At 48.9% G+C, this 15,642-nt stretch overlaps 1 protein-coding gene across 3 annotated transcripts in view; it reads right to left on the reverse strand.

The window, feature by feature from the left end:
- KIF6 (kinesin family member 6) overlaps positions 1 to 15,642 on the reverse strand; it is a 454,418-nt gene that overhangs the window by 93,333 nt on the left and 345,443 nt on the right. For all 3 annotated transcript variants that reach the window (XM_013062608.2, XM_013062612.2, XM_013062603.2), the window contains one exon: positions 8,549 to 8,657. In XM_013062608.2, coding sequence (XP_012918062.1) covers positions 8,549 to 8,657 — 109 coding nt within the window. The remainder of the gene's footprint in view (positions 1 to 8,548; positions 8,658 to 15,642) is intronic.

The raw sequence follows: 15,642 nt of genomic DNA on the forward strand, positions 1-15,642 counted from the left end.
ATGAGCTGTTCCAGTCTCTCCCCTGCAGCACAGCGCTCAGCTAAAATGGACTTGCCCACTGAAGAGGTGTGCGCCGAGGGCCGTGCTGTCCACATGGGACCATTTTCCCTTAACTCTGCACTTGTCACTGCTCCAGGCCACCCCACCCACATGTGTTCCTGATCTCCAGTTGTCAAGACAAACTCTTCCCTGAGAAAGCCCAGCCCTGAGGAGAAGAAGAGAGTGCAGGGGAGGCGGAAGAGATGAGAAAGAAGGTGACCCCCATTTCTGCCACATTCTTCCTTGCCCACCTGCATCTCTGTACCTGCCCAGCCCACACCGCCCTCAGCCCCCCTGCTTCCCCTCTCTCAGGCTCCAGACTGAGTTCTGATCATTAGGAAAGGGAGACTCCTGACTCCTTCCTGACCTGACAGAGGCACATTCCCTTAATGAAGTGGCTCAGGAAGCTAGTCTGGGTCCCTGGTGCTTGGACCTGTGCTGACTTTCTCCAGGGTGCACTGTTCCTCTGGAGGACAGCCTCAGCTGCTGCTCATGGGGAGGAGGCTAGGTCTATGTCGGGGAGGCTGTACCTTGGGCAGGGCCAGGGACAAGGCTCTGTGACTCAACCCGGGCGCTCCTGAGGGTCTCCTCCTGGCACCAAGGCACTCCTATCTGGGAGTCGTTGGCTGCACGGCTCATTTCAGGAAGGCAGCTTTGCTGAGGGGGTATTTCCAGCATGGGGGCTGGCAGGCGGCTCTGTGCACTGCTCAGAAATCTCCACCTCGGGGCAAGGCCTGGGCTTGGAAGGGAGAAGGAATGCAGTCCTCTGGCTGCTCTTTCACAAGCCTGGTTTCCCGTGACACTGAGCCGTCACTGATCCCACAGCAGCCATGGTGCGCCCAGGGCCGTGCCGGATACTGTCCGCAGAGTGCAAACCCTTCTCTTTCTTGGCTTCCACGTCACATCAGCCCTCTCTCGCCCGGGTTGCTCCTTCTGTCTCCTCTTCTGCAGCTGTTCCTTAGACGCTGCGAATCAGGTGTGGGCAGGGTTTTGTCGTGACCCTCTCCCCGTGTGACCTCTTCTCCCCAGACACCCCATCACACCAGTGCCTTCACTTGTCATCCCCACAGACAGCTCCCAGATCTCCCTCCCTGTCCTGGTTTATTTCTTTATTTCTTTTCTTTTTTTTTTTTTTTTTTCTTGACAAACACACTTGAGGAACTGATCGTCCCCCAACCCCCACCCCGCTTCCCCAAATCCCTCTCCTTCCTCTTGCTTTTTCTCATCTCACCGTCCAGGATGGGCACTCCCCCACGTGCTCCTGCCCCTCCCTCCACTGCCATCCTCACTCAACGCATCTATCCCCTGTCCTCCCCTCTGTCCTCGTCCTCTGTATCTCTCACAGCATTCCACCTGGTTTCATTCTTCCTCTCATTGCCTCAGAGAAGGAACAGTTCCCCCACCCCATTACGTCCAAGGGACAAGGACTTCAGTGGCTCCCTGCATTCATGCTATCTGCCTTCAGGCCAATTCCCACACTTTAGCTGGTGTAAGCCACCTTCTTCTTCTTTTTTAAAAAGATTTTATTTATTTATTTGGACAGCTCACAAGTAGGCAGAGAGGCAGGCAGAGAGAGAGAGAGAAGAGGAAGCAGGCTCCCTGCTGAGCAGAGAGCTGGATGCAGGGCTTGATCCCAGGACCCTGGGATCATGACCTGAGCCGAAGGCAGAGGCTTTACCCCACTGAGCCACCCAGGTGCCTGGTGTGAGCGTTCTTAAATGCATACCTGATCTTATTAGTCTCCTGCTTAAAACTCTTCAAGGGCTCCCCAGGGACCACAGGACAAAATCCAAATTCCTTAACAGGGCTAAATAAACTCTTCATACTCTGGCTGGTGTGGACTTTGCCAGAATCTTCTCTAACACCCCCACCCCCGGCCTTTTTCGGCTGGCCCAAATGGTCTCAGTTCCCTCAAGTGTCACACTGGTTCACCTGAGGGCTGTTCCCTTTGCATGGGATGTCTGGCTAATTTTGACCTAACCCTGCCGGTGCAGCAGAGATGTCTCTTTCTCTGTAGGGCTGTGCAGATCTGCAGCCCCGTGTGTTCCAGAGAACTCTGAACTTCTGTCATCATGGGCAAACCATTGGGAATTGCCTGCTGACATGCTTTGTCCCCTTTCTCAGTATTGTAAGCGCCTCGAGGAGAGTGACCACAGCTGTTTAATTCACACTTCTCTCCCTGGAGCTTAGACCCGGGCCACGTACTACGTGAGCATACTATACCTATCTGTAGCATGCAAGTGGCAGTGTGTGAGGGAGCATGTCTCACAGGCACGGTGTGCAATGTAGACAGCACTCCCTGGGGTGCAGAGACTTGGACTTGAATGTCTAGATAAATCTGAGAGCCCTTGTTTGTAAGATTAATATGAGACGGCTCTCCGGGGAGGGTTGATGTGGGAAGTACATGCATACAGATGTTCTTTGTACCTAGATCATGACCACTGCCTGGCAGTGTAGGGACCTGCTTGGGTGATGAACTGTGATGTGGGATTGAGTGTTGGAAGCAGCAACCACAGACAGGAATGATGAGTATCATCTTCTCAGCAAACCAAGGGGTCAGAGGAAAGATCCTTGCAAGTCTGTGGTCAAGGACACCTAGGATAGTTGCTGAGTTTCTCAATCTTCAGGGGGAATAAAAGGGATGGGAGTTGAGGTCGAATGTCATATGACTTTCAAGACCAGCAGTTCCTGGGAGAATTCCATCCTGCCCTTGGTGTGTGTCAGGCAGAGATAAATCCCCACTGGGGGAGTAGCTGAGGAAGCAAGACACGTGGCTCTGCCCCAGGGCAGTTAGAACCACAGACAGTTTGCTGGGGACCAGGGGCAGCAGCTGCTTTAACCTATGGGCTAAGACGAGGAGCTGGTATTCATAAGTCACTCAGTCTCTAAGAGCCTTTGCTGTCTATTCCCTGTCACGTCATCTGGGAAGGTTTTTTAGGCCAGTGGGGCAAATATGTCATTGGAGGGCAAGGGGGTTCCTCTTAACACCTTTCCTAGTCTTCTTGTCTAGAGCAATTAACTTAATATGTTGATTATTTACAGAGTGAACATGCAATACTGTTCCCTATCAGAGAGGAAGAGTAGGCCTGCATCTATGCATTTCCTTCCTCTGTAGACCCATCCCTGACATGGCATCTTAGCTCTCTCTGTTGTATTGCCGTGAAGATCCACCTTTCATTTCCCTTAGCCTTTTCCTTCATACCAATACTTCTTCTCTATTCCATCTTGTTTCCCATCAAGATGGCAGCCCCCTCCTGTGTCTTGTTGAGCTGATCCTTTTCTGAGTCTCGAGAAGTCTGCCATTGCATTCTCTTGCTTCTAGGAAGTAGGTCTTGAGCAGTCTGCTTGGCTGCTAAGACTTCCCAAAGCCAATTTCAAAGTATCATTCTCGAGCCAAAGAAGTATTGTTGAGTACTGTTTTTGTGGCCAGCACTGTGTTTAAAAACTATGGGGAGGCTGGGAAGATTCTAATCTAATCTCAGCTCTCAGAGTCCATAATTCTAGTTCAGGAGACAAGGTGTAAATACAAAAAACAAATGGAAAAATAATAAAAGTTAAAATTGGAGTCTAATAGGAACCAGGGAACTCCTATTTGTCATGGATGTTATTTCCAGATGGTGCCATGAGATTGCTCTCCAGCCTCGGTCCGGTTTTCCTGTTGGTTTTAGATTGCTGTTGTATTCTGTGTCTGAAGGATCCAGTGGAGAGAAGAGACGCTTTTCTGGGTTGAGTTCACACTATCATTGCCTTTGTTTGCAATTGCAGTTAATCTCCCTATTTATCTCTTCTTTTGTTATTTAATGGAAGTCTGTGACAGAGGGACTCAGTTTGTATCAAAGACCTGCCACAGAAGAAGGTTAGCTGTGTGGTGCCTGGGCACTGGTCTTTGCCAACCATGGGGTCTCCAGCCTCTCTTCATATTACCATGTACTACAAGGATGAGTCTTTCCTGAAAAATGTGATTTTGAGTTGTAGTTGTCTTCCACTGAAAAAATCCAGCTTAAGAATTGGCTCACATGCTCTAGTTCAGCAAAGGGTAAACACCCCATTAATGTGCCAGTGTCTTGTTTTTCTTGTCACAGACAGGCAGCACGAACTCCCCCAGACTGGGGACTAGGGCTAGGAGATCCTAGAAATTGCCTGGGAGGACAGCAAAGGGTCCAGGTAAGATGGGGAAGAAAATCTTTCCATCCAGTAACATGGGTGTGTACATGTGAGCCACGGATGGACCCCTCTTGCAGCTCCAAGTCAATCCTTGCACTCTGGGGGAACTGAGCGATCGCAAGGGATCCAGGGCCACCAATGGTTCCTTCATTTGGGCTTAGAAGCCCCTTGCCATGGTCTAAAGAGGCTGAGCTGCCCCCAGGCTCTTGTGTGGGTGCAATGAGTCCCTTTGCCAACAATGTCCCAACATTGGAAACCTGGATGGTAGAGTGATGTGATGTGAAAAGTTGGGAATGAATGGCAGGCCAGGAAGATGGGGTCTCGTTGCTGGGGGCTAGCAGAGAGTGAGACTTTCTCTGAGGAAGTCTCCTGGGAGCAGAGTGAGGAAATGCATTTAGCACCATCCTGACTAAAATCTTGGGGAGAATGTCTGCATTCCTAGGACCGGCCAGCCCTCCCGCAGATGGGGTGCATGGTGCTTCCCGTCACCAGGGAGACCAGCAACAGATGCTTGGAGGGGATAAGGGTTATGGAAGACTGCTTCCTGAGGTAAGGGCGGTGTGGAAGTTGCACCTGTGGGACCCGTTGGCACCAGTGGGACCCTATTCTGATGTATGCGGTAAGAGCGGGGCTTTAGCTATTTCTTTTCACAGAAAAACATTTTCTTTTAGTCTTCTGCCTCAAGCAGCTATGAGCATGTAATACTTAGTAACTGAATACTCTCCACGAATGCAAACAAAAGCTCCAATCCTGAGAAGGGAGTAGACCCTGGGTTACACCCCTTCGGTACCAAATATTCATTTAATGATTGTTATTACAATAACATTAAACAGATGTAGACATTTTTAAAAAATGTGGGCTTGGTCTTCCTGACATTTCATTTGATTTAAAAAGACTGATTAGCTGCTGGGAAAAACCCTTTCAAAGCTTTGTGTGAGTTTCATTAATTCCTTTGCTCTATGGCCACAAGCAAGATGGGACCACCAGTGTTACCAGCTCATCCTATCTGATTGGATATGTTTCAGCCCAAAAGCACATTTGTCACAGGGTTGTCAGAACCTTACTAGAGTTAAGTGAGCTCTGTATTGAGAGGCTTTCAAAGACCACATCTTCAGCCCTGCCATCCCAACCCACTCTCCCGCTGGAAACAGACCTGAACTCTAGTATAAACCAGAACCAGGAAACATACCAATTCCAGAATAATTCCTGGGGTGCCTGGGTGGCTCAGTCAGTTAAGCATCTGTCTTTGGCTCAGGTCATGATTCCGGGGCCCCAGAATAGAGCCCCAGGTCAGGCTCCCTGCTCAGTGGGGAGTCTACATTTCTCTTCTCCCTCTGCCCCCGTCCCCTGCTCATATTCTCTCTCTCTCTCTCAAATAAATAAACTCTTTAAAAATAGAATTCTTTTTAAGCTTGTGTTTCTTAAACTCAAGTGTACAAAAGAATCCCTTGGGAACTGGTTTTGTCTGTAGAGTTTGGGGATCCTGCCTCAGAAGTTCTGGAGCTCCAGGACTCTGGACACTGTTCAGCTGGTGGTTTTCAAACCTGCTTTCATGTTGAAATCTTTAGACAAATGGATGCTTCGCTCCTACCTAATTAAATTAGAGTATCTGAGGGATGAGGCCCAGTGTTGGGAACTTTTACAAGCTATGTGGCTCATTTTCCTATAAAGTCAGATTTGTCAGGCACTGATGTAAGCTCTGAAGCCCCAGGGAAGGACAAGGCTGAGGGCCCCGTATTGGATGAGGCAGCTAGTGTGACATGCTCATCTTCAGACAGACAGGTGTTTTGCTCCAACACATCCAACTGACGACCCCAGAAAATCATGGCTTACTGTGGATATGTGTTAGAAGGTTTGTGAAACCCCAGGGTTCATTTGCTAAAAGTTGTGTGGGTGAGCATATAGCCATTTTTCCAGAGGGAGTGTCCTCAGCTTTCACTAGAGGTACTTTATTTTCTCCCCCAGCCCTTGTTTTATTCATTTATTCATTCCCGCCACCCCGTCCTGCTCTCATTCTGCTCCCTCACACAGGTAACCATTCTTATGGTTAAAGCATGTGACAGTCTATCTTTACCTTTGCCTCTTCTGTTTGTTTTGGGTGTGTCTATTTATTATCTCCATGAATTGTGCATTCTTAGTGCTGTCTGTGCTGGTGTGTGTATATTCATCCATTGCTCCTGACTTCATGGGCAGCTTCCCCGAGATTTTATCTCATTGCTTCCCCAGGGATGGACACCCAGGCTTCGGGCTCTCCTCAGCCACAAACTGAGCTGCTGAGAACATCCTCGTGTATGTCCCTTTCGGAGCCCACAGGAGAGCTTCCGGGGAGATAGACCGGGAAGCAGAAGCACTGGGCCGCGGGGGCCGCATGTACTTGCATGGACTAAGGGGGCTGCACAGCGCTCTGGAAGGCTGCTCCTGGCTACACCCCTCCCACCATTGCTGGATTCCTAAAGTGATCTGAGACCCCCCCATTCACAAGTGAGAAAGCCAGTGGTTAACCATCAAGCTGGGCCCTCCGTACTGCTTGCGCTTTTCTTTTTTCAGCTCTACCTTCTTTCCTGTTCCCTATGACATCTGTATGAAACCTCTGCCACCACATCTGCCACTACCCTCACGACTCTTATTCCACTTCAACTTCCACAGAGAAAATAGAGGCCATCTTTAACTCCCTCCCTTCGCTTCCAAGGGCATCAACAGCAGCCCTGTCTTGCCTCGTTTTTCTCTCCAGGCTCACTTCACTGGGATCTTTGAGGCCTTCCCTCCCCAGACCTTCTCCCTGAGGCCTTGCTGCATCAGTCCTTCTCCTTCTGTCCGTCTGTCTGCCTCTCTCTCCACAGGCTTGCTTCTGCGGCCTGCAGTGTTCACCACTTCTCTCCCGTTCTGAAACAAACCTCTCTTCTCCTGAGGCCTCCCTTTTCCCTCCTTCGAATGTTTGTCGTCTATCACAGACTTTTTTTTTTATTTTTTTAAGATTTTATTTGTTTATTTGACAGAGAGAGATCACAAGTAGACAGAGAGGCAGGCAGAGAGAGAGGGAAGCAGGCTCCCTGCTGAGCAGAGAGCCCGATGCGGAACTCGATCCCAGGACCTGAGATCATGACCTGAGCCGAAGGCAGCGGCTTAACCCACTGAGCCACCCAGGCGCCCTATCACAGACTTTCTGAACACATGTTCACGTGTGCTCCATTTGCTCAGCTCCTTTTCACGTGCTCCCTCAGTCCCAGCCCTCCGACCCATGGTCCATGGTCGCCTGTTTGCTTGGTGCACTGGGTCCAGCCTCCCCTGCTTCTTTCTTTCTGGTGTTGGACACCACTCACAGCATGCTTCTTGGAGCCACTCCCCTCTTGGTTTTCAGTTCAACATGTTCTCCTGGGTCTCCTTTGCTTCTCTCTCTGTTTCTCAGCCCCCCTCTGCTCCTTAGAACTCCCTGGATCTCCCTCGCTTCTCTCTCAGCCTCCCTCACAGCCTCCTCTCCCTCCCTGTCCTTTAGAGCTTTTCCCGTTTCTACCCTCTAGACCCCTGCATCTCTACCTGTTTTCCTGAGCTTGGCCACTCCTTAGACTTCCTTAAAGCATTGATAAGCATATGACTCCCAAACCTGGATCTCCTTTTAATTCAATGCATTGGTTTTGAACATTTTCAAATGTTTGTGTGCTAAGATCCAGAATCACGTGTGACTCAGTTTAAGAGTTCACAGGCTAGGACATTCTCTTCTGAACTCTGGACCCAGGCATCTGGCCATCTTTCTGTCTGCCACAGTCTGCAGCTATGCATCTAAACTGCGTATGAGCTGAAACGAATTATGTACCCTGAAGTTTTTTCTAAAGGTTCCAGAGGCCAAATTGACAGTATGTCAGCAGACGCTGCTGCCCGCTCTGCTTCCGGCTGGAGAACGCACCAGAGGCCTCTGGGTCACAGGCTGTGCACACGTTTACTCCCTTTGAGTAGGAAGCACAGGGCTGCAGCAGCTGGAGGGTCCAGAGTTCTGAGATGATAATTCGGTCTACAGACTTTTTTTCCTTTGCCTTTGGAGCAGTATGACATGGACAAAGTCACAGGCAGATAGGAATTAGTGTAACAGGGGAGAACTGGAGACAAAGTTGGTGCTATCAGTGTCAGATCCCGCCCTGATGTTGCATACCCCAGTGGTACAGGGATGAGGAGGTTCCCATGTAGGAAAAGTCCTGCCGGGCTGGACACAGTTCACTGTGAAGCTAAATACACGTCAGGCCCTTCTTTTAGAAGTTAGGTTAAGCAAGTTAGGGACAATGGAATAGCAAGTTTCTTTGAGACTGGCCCAGCTAAGCTTCGGGGGACCAGTGGCCCTGTGAGCCAGCCTTACCTCTGCTTCAAAATCTGCTTGTTATCTTCGATGGTAATGCTGTCAGCGTGGTCCCTCTTGAAGATTTCAAAAGCCTCTTGTCGTCCTAAGGACATTTCTTCTCTCATCCCTGTTTGGAGACACGGGGAAATGGCCTCAGTCATGGCATCAGGATCCCATTAATTTCACTGTCATTTTAGGTGGACCACAAAGCCAGCCCTGGCTCCAAGAGGCTCACAGCAGAGAGGCTCCTGACCAGACAGGTGGCCCTGGCCTCTTCCAGCTGGCCACCGACCCAGCAAGGAGGCCCTTCCAGCGACAACCTGCACCCTGCAGGGCTGTGCCTGTGCAGGCATGTGAACTTGTGGGGGGTGGAGTTTGGAATGTTTGGTCGGAGGAAATGAGAACCAGAGTGCCAGGCCCTGGATTGCCGAGAACATCTGCAAATGCACTTTCTGCCATCATTCGGTACCACGGCTCTCCCCATTTTCCTGCTATGCCCTGTTTTGGTTTTCTGTTCAATTTCATGCTGGATTTCCAGGCATTTAGTTAAAAGTGGTACAGTCCAGACTGAAAGATACAGAATCTAGAAAATTCTACTCTTAGTCTCCATATAATGACTCATCCTTGTCTCCTGTGTCTAGAGAGGGGCCTTGGTGCTTACTCTGAGGATAGATTTTCCATCGAAAGATCCATGAGCAGGTTGTGATGGAAGCTCCTAGGCCATGTCTAACTCCAACATTCTGGGTTGCTATCCTTGCTACTGGGCCCTGCTCAGGAGCCAAATTCTGAAATCCAGAGTCAGGACAGCTAGGGATGATGTAGTGAACAGGTGGCATTTCTGCACCATAGACCTCTTTCTCCCAGCCTCCCAGAGGAAGGGTCAATGCTGGTGCATGCCTGGGATCCCTACGTGACAACTGAATACATAGCTGGATTTGGGGTGAATCTATAGACTTTTTTTTTATGCCTCTTTTAAGTTTTGGTTCCTTTTCCCCATGTTTTCATCCAGTTAATTCTACTTATCTTTGAAGCCCTGGCTGAGTGTTACCAACCCCAAAAAGCTTTCCCTGAGGCCCAGGCAGCATGAATCCTCCCTCTATTATGTACCTATCAATGCATCTGTAACACGTACAGCCCAGTAGACACTGTCACTTCACATGACAATCCTTTCTGGTGACAGGCATGTTTCTAGGAGGTAGAGATTACATCTTTGTGAATCCCTAGTGTCTTGTTCAATGTCTAGCATTTAGAAGGTGCTCAACAGATGTGTGTTAAATGAATCAGGTCAGGAATGAACCAGGAGTGAAAATGAGCCTTGCTCTAATTGCCACATGAACATGATCCAGGGTGAGAGGGGTTTGCTGTGAGGCCCCAGGTTCCGGAGACCCATACATATGGGCCACATACCACATCTCCTCCTGCCTGGAAAAAACCCGTGGAGTCTCATCACCAGGCCTCGGGGTAAGGAACCGGACCAGCCCATCTGACACCAATTTAATGATTACCATTGATAAAAATAGCACCATGAAGAATGTCTAAATGGTGAGGCACACAAGACGCCCCACCCTTTTCCAATCAGAAGCAAATGGGCACGTCTTGGCTTTGTCTCCACATCTGCCCTGCACACTCCAGAACCGGGCCGGCCTGGGAACGGGTTTGGGGGGGACTCGGAAAGATGAGCTCTACTGTACAAGACGCATTAACCAAGGGGCACTTTTCATCCAGCAAAGCCCACAGGGAGCCGAGGGACTCACGCCATACCTCTCCCTGCCCCTGATCTGTGCCTAGTTCTGACAATGTGTGCTTTTCACTGCTAATGAAACAGCAACAGGGGGTAGAGGGAGCAAATCTCTCTGGAATGGAGTGGGGGTTGAGGAGAGCGACGAAGACCACAGGAGAGCCTGCCTGGGGGATCCCCCAAATTGCTTCCCACAGAGGAGGTGATGAGAAGGCAGCAGCAGGGGTGAGGGGCGGGGAGAGGGTTGTTCGAAAAGCTGCAGTGAAGGAGATGGGTTCATGGCCTTTTCTCTCCCAGGCTCTGCTTTCTTTCAGAGCTGAGAGTCCAAAATCGACAGCTGGGAGCAGTGGCCATGCCGAGATTTCTCAGCGCCCATGGCACTGTTATAGCAGCCGGTCCTGGAAGAACTTAGAACCAACTGAAAACCCTGTTGCATCTTCCTTGAAGTGCAGAGGGGGCCTGGGTAGTAGGAACAGAAAGGACGTGGGGTGAACAGGAGAGAGAAGCTCAGGAAGGTAATTTGCTTTCACTTTCCAGAGGATCTTGAAAGTCTTGCTAAAAAATGTGGGGCCAGTGCCGTATCACAGTATGTGGGTGCCACCAATTTTCCAAGACTTAAAAGTCAGTGAAGTACATGTTACGAGAAAGAAAGTTACACTGGAAGCACTTCATACTTTTGATTTAAGAGGTCCTTGGGGTCCTGCAGTGCTTTGGGCGTATTGTCAGGAACATGGGATCAGCTTTCCTCCAGTGACGATGGAGTTCTCTGATGGTGGTGAGCTCAGGTGAGTGGTCGTTAATGTGAGGGCTCTAATTCTGGCAGCTTGTGTTCCCCATGTCTGCTCAGGGAGGCCAAGGAGTGGTGGCTGTGATGCCCAGCTTCTGAAGGCAGAGAGGCAATGTAGGGCCTGGAAGCCCACTAAACAGTTGTTTTCCCCTCTCAGGATTTAGAAAACAGCTTTCTTATATGGCAAAGCTCTGGCCTCCAAGTACACAATGTCCCCATTAGAAGGAGTAAGAGCAGTTGGAGCACTAGAGTGACTAAAAGCTAATGAGATAATCATCTATTTATTTATTCTCTCCACCAATATTTATTTCTCCTAGGCACTGCGGTTGGCATGTGGCCGAGCTATAAACTTGAACAAGAAGATTAAAGCTTTGATCCTTGCCCTTCAAGAATTGAAAGTCTAGTGAAGGAGAAAGAAACGTGAGTAGTTGCCACAAAAGCTGCTATTTGCTGTAAGGCAGGCATGTGTCCAGCACCAGGAAATAAAGAGGAGGAAGGTCAGCCCTGTCGGGGAGACTGGGGAGGATTCCGAGGGACAAGCAGCATTTGCCAGGTAGAGCAGGAGTGGAAGAAGATCCCTGATGAAGGGGGAAGAGGAGGATGGAGCAAAAGGGCAACTTGATTCAAATGCACGGTTCTGCCACAGAACAGGAATGGTCTTTGGGGAGAATAAAATGAATTTCTTACGTACTTTACACTAGTCACCGTGTTAAGTGTTTCCTTACCTATTGTATCAGTTAAACTTCTCCATGATCCCAGGTCAGATACCATTTTACAGAGGAAGGAACTGAAGCTCAGTTAAAGAAATGTTATAAAGGGGTCAAAACAGCCCGGCGCTTTAGCGGAAGTCAGTTCTGCGCTCAGATCCACTTCTCCAGGGAGTCTGAGAGAGGAGCCAAGTGGTAGGCCTCAAAGTGCCCTGCTAAGGGTGGATCTGCCCATGTCCATGGGATTTCACTCTCATTACTGTCTATCTTGTCCAAAACCCTGAATGTTCTTTACAGTATCACAGAAAAAACAGAAGCACAAATTTTGTTTTACTGTTTCTATTATTATTTCTAGACTATGTGCACTCCATGGGGCAGTGATTTTTGTGAGTTTTGTTTGCTGCGGTATTTCTAGCACCTGGATGGTGCCTGGCATGTAGGAGGAGCTCAAAGTCTTTGGAATGAATAAATGAATGTCTTATGTGCTTAATGTTCTTCCTTCTAGCATAGCATACTGTAACATGACAGGGTAAGCGCTCCCACGGCTCTTCCTCCCTCAGCCACCACACCCCTGGGTGGGTGCATCTCCTGTATAGTGTGATTTTAGAAATTCACACACACACACATGCACACACACACACACACACACACACACATGAAAATCAACACCATCTTTTCCCACTACATGTTATTATGCTTCATAGCCCGCCCTTAGAGATTCCAGCTCCAAGAAGCTTTTATAAAAATGCAAATACTCTTGAAGGCATCCCTGTCTTGGAGCTAGCAAAGACAAACTCCACAATCTGTTGACAATTAGCTAACAGGTCCTGCAAAGACAAGACATAAGATGGTGTCTCAGGCTGGTGCCAAAATGGGGGAAAATCTGAGCCTGAAAGGGAAGGCACAATGGCAAAGACCAATTGTGCCTTCTCCCCAACTTTGTTTAGTCTGTTAGACTCAGCTGCGCATCAAAGCAGAGGACCTTAGGAGTTCCTGCTTGCCCTGACCATTTCTAGTTCGTGGTTGTTTCCTTTTAGTGAATTTCAGTCGTAGGTCACAGTGTCGAATCCCAGAAAGCATGGATGACTCAGAGGAGCCTGCTGGCTTGCTGAGGCACAGGACAGTTTAAGACCCAGAGGAGAGCACATAAAATATTACAGGCCAGGATAAAATTTCAAACGAAACAAAGCAAAAACCAAAAGGCAAACAAACGAACCAAAAACCCTAAAGAAGGAGAGGAGTTTCTCCATCTCAGTCCCCAAAACGCGACATTGCAATTCTAGGTTGTGAGCTAGATGGAAAACACTTCCAAATCCTAAAGACGTAGCCTCTTCTGGATTTTGATAATTCTTATGAACAGCACTTTGGTAGAAATGGGAGACAACAAGGCACTCACAAAATCAGCCTTGACATGTAGCTTCTGATACTGTTAGGCATACAAAATTCTTCGGTTCTTGTCCCTCACCCATTTCTAAAATGTGCGCGCTCTCTCTCTTTTGCCATCCTGAAATTTGGCCCTTTGTTTTGCTGGAGAATATGCATCAGTCCTGTTAGAAGCTCTCCCCGCCCCCAAGACAGGATCCCATGGAAACCAAATGGAAAGGAAAAACATCGGAAGTGGAGAGTTTATGCTCCTGCCTTTGGGCCTGCTGTCTGATTTCCTTTAGTCTGGAGCACAAGGGCCAGAGCTCATTTTCCTGGCTGCCCCAAACAACCTACTGCTGCTTAAGCTATTGCTTAAAAATTGACAAAGGTAAAATGATGGAGAGTTGTGTTATTCATGCTGAAAAATGGATTCCCTGGTCAGAGCCAAAAATCTGTTTTCCTTGGGAATGACGTCCATTCATGTGGTGCCTCAGTTCCCTCTGACTGAAGAAGGAAGGGGAGAAAAGAACACCCACAGGGAACGAAGAAAAGTGAGCCATGGGGTGGGATTCTGACAGGAATGGGGGCGTGGATCACACTGGTGGGGACTAAAAGCAAGAGAAGGCTCAGAGCTGGGTAGGAGGCATTCAAGGCTGAGACAGGGAGGAAGCTGGATGTGGGGCATGACTACATGACTTATGGCTTGGTAGCAGAAGTTTTTGAAACCACAGGTGAGGGAGTGGCTTTGATATAGTGGCATGAAGAATTCCTACAATATATAGGACATGGAAGTGCAAACAGAAATGAGAAGCAACGGGCAGAGATAGAGTGTGGTTTTGTACAGTATGTGATACAAAATTCTCTAGGCACTGAAATTTCTCAGCAAATGTTGACTTAGGTGAAATATACAAAAGTATCCTCCTAGGACACCTGGGTGGCTTAGTGCGTTGGGGCCTCTCCCTTCGGCTCGGGTCATGATCTGAGGGTCCTGGGATCAAGCTCTGCATCGGGCTCTCTGCTCTGAGGGGAGCCTGCCTCCTCCTTTCTCTCTCTGCCTGCCTCTCTGCCTACTTGTCTGTCAAATAAATAAATACTATCTTAAAAATAAGTATCCTCCTATAAATAATTTTAAGAGAATTCCATCCTTTGGTGTATAGAGAAGTTAGAATGAATGGATCAGTAGGAGGGAGAGGAAGGAGGAATTTAAATGAGAGGAAGGGATAAATCTATCAAAGCAGCATGAAACGTAAAACGTCAGGAGGGAAATGAAGGAAAGCTCAGTGGTCCAGCACTCTTGGGAACGATGTCTGGAATAAAGATGTCCCAAGAGCCATCGAATGGAAATGATGGCTACAGCCAGAAACTCTGCGGCGAAGGACAAGTCAGCAGCTTCTAGCATGGAAAGCAAAGTGTCCACTGCTGCTGGACTGAAAACACGCATGAGATGGGGAGGTGCTAAAAGATCTTATAAAGAGAAATGGCCCATTTTCCAGAAAGATTCAGAGGGACATTTGAGACATTTTACCTTCCTCCCCTCACTGTGGGGCAGATGCTGCGTTTAGGAAGGAGGAGGTTTCTGGAAGTTATGTGAAAGACCTGCATGGTGCATAGGTAGACACTGCCTTCCCATGTTCCTTCCTCACACTCACGGAAGGCATTTTCAGGCAGCCTAAGTCACTTGTCTCCTTTCACGCATGGCTCCCAGATTACCATGCAATCAAATGACAACTGTTATTAACTTTTCTCATTCCTATGTTTCTGGGGAAAAATAACAGCCCAGTTCTACCACCTCTGGGGCTGACATGCAGGGGATTTTCCCCAGGGAGCAGCATCATGCCCCAAGTACTGGAGTCACTGAGAGGGGCTGTCTGGGAGCATATGCCAAGGAGCCCTCTGTCCATGTTTCCCCGCCACCAGAGCGGTGGAGGCCACCATAGGAAACAGTGTCATGTGCCATGGGTCTGTTTACTTTAAGGACCAGCTCAGCTACAATTTGAGGGGGTGCTGGGCGGGTGCAGCAGGGTATGGAATCTGAGGACGAGGGGAAGACAAAACCACTTAGCCACGGCCAAAGTGACTGCAGATGTGAAGACCAAGAGTAGATCTTTTGGGGTGACCAAGGAAGCTTGCCCAACCTACTTCCTGCTTTTCAGTGACACTTCTGGAATGAGTTGGTGCCCTAGGCCTTGGGGTTAAAGGCCTATGTTCAAACCAGAAGATACCACCTGGGCTGAAGTCCTCAGATTAGGACTGGTCTTGGAGTTTCCTAAACTGCCACATGAAAGCCATCAAAGGAGAACCTTTAATTTGTAGATTCTTAGGGCTGGCTTGGACCAGACTGAAGCATGGTAAGCTTGGCAGGGGCTCGAGGGAGTGGAGTAAAGGGAAAATCTGAAGTGGAAAGCCACGGAAACCTTAGGAGACCCACCCAGTAGTGGCACCACATCTAAATAAATCAAATGGGCTCCTGGTTCCTGGTGCCAGAGATCACACATACCACCAGCAAGCCTTGTAG

This window comes from Mustela putorius, unplaced genomic scaffold (genome assembly GCF_011764305.1).
Source record: "Mustela putorius furo isolate JIRA1106 unplaced genomic scaffold, ASM1176430v1.1 tig00003983_pilon_pilon_pilon, whole genome shotgun sequence".
Lineage (NCBI taxonomy): Eukaryota > Metazoa > Chordata > Mammalia > Carnivora > Mustelidae > Mustela > Mustela putorius.